This window comes from Astatotilapia calliptera, chromosome 7 (genome assembly GCF_900246225.1).
Source record: "Astatotilapia calliptera chromosome 7, fAstCal1.2, whole genome shotgun sequence".
In the NCBI taxonomy this organism is placed as follows: Eukaryota; Metazoa; Chordata; class Actinopteri; order Cichliformes; family Cichlidae; genus Astatotilapia; species Astatotilapia calliptera.
The window spans coordinates 40,275,736-40,281,421 of NC_039308.1; the positions used below are offsets into that span (position 1 = coordinate 40,275,736).

Genomic DNA, 5,686 nt, shown 5'->3' on the forward strand with positions numbered 1-5,686 from the left:
TCTAAAGTACTAGAAAAAAAAAAGAACCGGAATCCAGGCAAGATACAAAAGTCATGACAGAGCCAACAGTGACATGAAGTGCAACAAGTACAAGTACCTCGGGCTGTGGGTGGACAATAAACTGGACTGGTCATGCAACACAGAGCACCTGTATAAAAAAGCCCAAAGCCGACTGTACTTCCTCAGGAGGCTGAGGTCTTTTAACATCTGCAGGAAGCTCCTGAGGATGTTTTACCAGTCGGTGGTTGCTGGAGTACTTTTCTATGCTGTGGTGTGCTGGGGGAGCAGCACAGCAAAGAAGGACTCATCCAGGCTGGAGAAACTGATCAGGAAGGCTGGCTCTGTGGTCGGCATGAAGCTGGACACTCTGGTGACAGTGGCAGAGAAAAGGACATTAAAGAAACTGCTGGACATTATGAACAATGCTGGGCATCCTCTGCACACGGCCATTAACAACCAGAAGAGTCTGTTCAGTGACAGGTTGCTTCTCCCCAAGACAAGAACTAACAGACTGAAAAACTCCTTTGTCCCACACGCCATCAAACTGTTTAACTCCTCTCTGGAGGGGAGAGGGAGGGGAAACAGGAGGACAAAGGAGGGGGCAACAACTAAGCTGTAGTGCCTCTTCACCTCACTGTGCAATACCTTGTGTGCAATACTTTTGTAAATAGTCAACAGTGCAATAGACCTCAATACTTGAAATGTGCAAAATTCACTTGTATTTTTATTTTTTATTCCTATTTATTCTATTTATCCCCTTCATATATTTTATTTATATTGTCTCTGTATTTATATATATGTGTGTGTGTGTGTGTGTGTGTGTGTGTGTGTGTGTGTGTGTGTATATATACTATTCTGTAACTCTGTAACTTCTGTCGGTGCTGTGCTTTTTTGGAAATCGAATTTCCCAGAGGAACCCACCCGAGGGATTAATAAAGTTCTATCTAATCTAATCTAATCTAATCTAATCTAAGTGACAGCTGAAAAGGGGAGAAGTGAGGCCATATCCACACAGACTGATCAGACCAGTAAAAACCAATGAAACAAGTGAAACAAATATGAACGGGCTAGACGGTCACAAAGGAAGGAAAGTAACTAGAGTCACAAAGAACGCAATGACAAAATAAAATGTCATGATTTAAACAATCACTCTTAAAGATAAAACACACACACAGAGGTGCTTTATTGGAGGTTTATTGAATTATTTTAAAATGTTTATTTTGTTGATCAAGTGACTGTTCAATGATGATGATGATATTTTTCAAAGAAGAGTTGGATTGTTTGCATCATGCTGCTCATCTGTCTGATAGAAAAACATTAAGATTTATTATGAGAAATTCACTCCATTTTCAACAATGCAGTGTGGGGAATAGTATACGATGAACTTAGGATAATAACCTGAGATTGTTCAGCATCCATACAGCCTGTTGAGCCTGAGGATGTCCATCTGACTCATCTCAGTGGCATATCCAAACTCCACATTGGAATTAGGGATAGCCACCAAAGTGGGCTGGTTGTTCTTGGAGAAGGCGTACCTGAAAACACAGGGTGTGTTTTTTTCCCAAGGGAAGTTACTGAAAGCTATTACGCCTACTGTACAATAAGTATTTGCCAAATTGACTATGAAATTTTACCAAGCCAGAATAAACCACAAAATATCAAATAGAGAGTACAAAAATATTTAAGAAATACACAATTTCGAAGAAAAAAACAAGAGAGAACAATACGAAAAATTCTGATTCACATTCACTCAGTTTTCATTGCACTTTAACACCTGTTTGAACATCTTTCATAATTTCCAACATGATGACGGCAGCCACAGCTGTAACACGGAGCTGCTGGTATTGATACCTACTTGTGGTAATGCATAACAGAGCCATAGTCATAGGGGGTTCCCTGGTTCAAAGTGTTGATTTTGTCAAAGTTGTGCTCCTTTCCTAGAGACAGAAATACCATGAGCTCCATTATTCATTCTTTTTCTTGTTTCTGTGGCTTTAGTCCACTCTACATTTCTATGAGTGTTCAGATAGTTCGGCATTTTATGATGTATTGCATTTTGCTTTCTTATAACGCACTATGAAGGTTTGTGTGCTCGTCGATTCCAATACTGGTTTTTGCTCACGTGAAATAAGTGGGATTATAATGGGTTATAATGATGATCGACAGACATATTGGTATTATGAATTTGCTTCTTGTCCGTCGACATTGTTTGTGCAAAGCTAAGCAAAGCCTGAAGTACAGAATAGCTGTGACAGCTGTAGCTGTCTTTGGATTCAACCTTTGGTTAAACAAAAAGCCAATCAGCACATTTTTCAAAATGCCCAAGTAATCCTATATTTTGTGCCAGTAATTGTTTTCTTTCTGTATTCTATTTATATTGCTGTCATGGATAGTGAAAAGTGAAAACAGACAAACCCGGAGTGATGTTCTCCCACAAAATGCGGATGTGTTCGTCGCGGTCAGAACGTGTCTGCTCGTGATTGAAACCCAGAGCGTGGAGCACCTCGTGCTGGACAGTGTCGTAGTAAACACAGCCTGATTGCTGCAGGGACAGTTCCTGCGCATAGTAAAGACGGCCGATGTAGGAGTAGCACCTACAAAGGTACAAAATAAATCTTGTTACAAAAGCTGCAAAAATGTCTTCTTTTTTTTCAAATCTGTAACTGCACAAACTTTTTTGAAATATGTTTCATGTTAACACAACAGGGAATAGTTAACCAATCCTGCAAGTATTAAATATGTTGCTAAAACCTGTTCTATGTGAGATTTCTTTGCTTTGTTTTTTCACCATCCAGTGCAACTACCATTTCTGGAGTTCTACCAACTCCAGAAATGTGGTGCTTCATTAATTCATACACAGAAAAGTGTGGTTGCACAGCCATTTTTAAACAATAGGAAACATTTTGTATGGATGGAAATGGAATTTTGGGGGACTGCAGTAAACTTTGCCATTATGAATATTTTCTTTTTTACTCGTTCTGATTGGTTGAGAAAGTGAAAAACTTTGGCCTGGATTAATCGAACAAAAGTCTCCGCTGCATGATTTAGTAGTTACATTTAGTGTTTATACACCTACAGTCTGAAATCCTTAACTAATCCTTAAACGAACAAAAAATAGTGACGTTAGTGAACATATTAAAATTAAATACAGGTTTTCTTGGACAGATTGGGCAAAGAAAGAACGTGCTTTGCTCATGTTTACCCATTAAGACTCTGGATATTCAAGTAGTCTCTCTCGTTTGTGCGTCTGATTAAACGGATACAAGAAAAAGAATCGAAGGACTGCAGAGCACGCTCGATGACTGCCACCTCACGAGAGGCTGGAAAAATGGAAAACACATTTTAATCCACCACTAGACCAACAGGATCCTGTGATATTTTGCAGGAAAAATGTCTGCAGTGCAACACACCATGTTCCTGGTGATAAGTGCAGAGAATAGCATTCATAGATGAGTTTACTCCTTACTGTACACGCTGGAAAGGGTGTAGGGCACGTAGACATGTCCATCAGCGGACTTGGGCCACATGCAGCCAGAAGCGGTGCAGGGGTCAGCGTTTCTCTCCGCCTCCGAGCCGTATGCAATATCATCCACTATGTAGGGTTCATCAGGAGAACGGACTGCAGCAAACACATTGATCAGTTCAATTGTCTGATTCACTCTTACATCATTCTCCCTTTTTACTGAGATCTAAAATATTTGTGATAGTCCAAAGGATCCGAGTACCACAAAAGACACTGAGATTCTGAGAAAAGGTGAGGGAGGAGAAAAGAGGGTTAAACTTTTTTATGGCTTTAAAAATTCTCACCAATATCTCTGTTGGCTCTCTCAATTCGCTCTGAAGTTGACAGAACCTTAGCATCCTGCACAAAAAGGAATGAAGAAGTGCTGTTGGCATACTGATGATCTACCAGCAAGGATCATAGAAGTAAATAATTATTTGATAAACGTTTTTATACTTTATTTTTTAAAAAGAATATTTTACAATTAAAGGATGGATTCACTGTCAGTAAATTTGTCAGATGCAAGCAATTATTCCTCCTTTTCATACTGGCCAAACGATGTGATCTTAATGAGCTCTTAATGGAAGTGACTGAAAACCACAGTTGTCAGTTGTGATACATTGTATTGTGATACATGTGACTCTAATATATTGCATCACCAGTCTTAAAAATATAGCAAACATGTTCCAAAATTAGCTTTTTGTGCAAAACAAAGTCAGGAAAGCACTTCAGAGGAGAAGCACATCAAGTGGGAATCTGCAATATTGTCTGAAAGTAGAAAACTAAAGAACAATGGTAAACTTACAGATTCCAGAATTTTCCAGGAGTTATTGACAGACAAAAGGGAGAGAGAAAGAGAGAAAAATGACATTTGTTCCACATTTATTCCACCAAATCAGTCAAGATGTGCTAGAAAAGGAGAATTCCTTACCTCACTTTCAGCCCAGACAGAGATTGCCAAAAGGGCCACAAGGCCTAGAACACACCTAACCCCAACCATGTCAACAAAATATCTGCAATAATGATACAAAACATATTTACCCAGTTATTCCAGTTCTTCAAAATTCAGCTTAGACGAGGATTCTTAAAGCAGAACAAAGGAGAATTTATTGGTGATACTTACAGCGATCCCTGAAGTGACAGAAACGCATCATAATGCAGTGTGGTTGAACATCACTTTATAAAGCCAACTGCACCGGAACAAAAAAGTCCTTTTATGGACATTTTGGAGGAGAAGAGGGGAGTGAAAAGCCCAAGATAAATACATGTCACCTTGATGCCATGTTGCATATCCCCACGATCCCTTGATAAGAGCAGTTCATCGTAAACTTGTACAAAGGTTGTTTCTTAACCAGTCTTGTGTCGCCTTTCTTCTTTTCAGTCAACACAGCTGAAATGAAATCATTGTAGATATGTGGGATTTATTGGGAATAGCCACACAATTTTGAACATGAGCAGAAATCTTGCACATCGGAACTATGAAAGTCCAGGGATGCACACTTAGGTAGCCAACGTCCCCAAACACAAGTTGGAAAATTATTCTGATATCAGACAAATTCATCATCATCATCATCATCATCACTTTACATTCTGACTCTCACATCTGTATCCATGCAAACTCAAAAGAGGAAAGAAGAGTAATGTCATGATTTGCTGGCGAGAGAACCCAAATGCACGAGACAAACCACAGCAGCTTTATTGGGGTGATAGAAAACCTAAAGCAGCATGATACAGAATCTCTGAGAATTTCTTTGCATTGTACTCCAGACACTTTCTCAAAGAGAGTGTGAACAAATTGTTTCTGAAAATCTTCAGGAGGATGCCCAAATCTGCGACTTTACATGCCCCTCACAGTGCTCAAATAAAATAAAATAAACAAAATACCTGGAAATGCAACAGATCATTTCACCAAAACTTGCATAGTCTGTATTATAAAATCAAGGTTACTGCAAGACTGCAATAGCAACATAAGTAATAGATTGTGATGCACCATTTTCATTTAAACTGGATGGTTTTTAGAGAAAAACACCTTTTTTTCTTTTTTTTTCTTTCTTTTTTATAAATTTCTTCTGGAACCTGCGAGTACAGACAACAACTTAAAAAATAATTCTGAATTTTTAAAATGTACAAGACATTTATATGACCCGAGATGTCAGTTTCATCTTTAATTTATTTTTCCTGGAG

The 5,686-nt window shown here is 38.7% G+C and overlaps 1 protein-coding gene across 2 annotated transcripts; it reads right to left on the reverse strand.

The window, feature by feature from the left end:
- Positions 1 to 1,219: 1,219 nt before the first annotated feature.
- LOC113026213 (high choriolytic enzyme 1-like) lies at positions 1,220 to 4,661 on the reverse strand. Of its 2 annotated transcripts, none has more exons than XM_026174725.1 (9): positions 4,626 to 4,661; positions 4,434 to 4,515; positions 3,808 to 3,853; positions 3,467 to 3,619; positions 3,203 to 3,320; positions 2,416 to 2,594; positions 1,856 to 1,937; positions 1,399 to 1,535; positions 1,220 to 1,299 (listed from the first exon to the last, which is right to left on the reverse strand). In XM_026174725.1, exons 2-8 carry the CDS (start codon positions 4,500 to 4,502, stop codon positions 1,409 to 1,411), a joined length of 774 nt encoding a protein of 257 aa, XP_026030510.1. In that variant the 5' UTR covers positions 4,503 to 4,515; positions 4,626 to 4,661; the 3' UTR covers positions 1,220 to 1,299; positions 1,399 to 1,408. The 2 variants fall into 2 exon arrangements, with proteins under 2 accessions (XP_026030510.1, XP_026030509.1); XM_026174724.1 differs by having other exon boundaries at positions 1,220 to 1,303.
- Between the last annotated feature and the right edge of the window lie 1,025 nt (positions 4,662 to 5,686).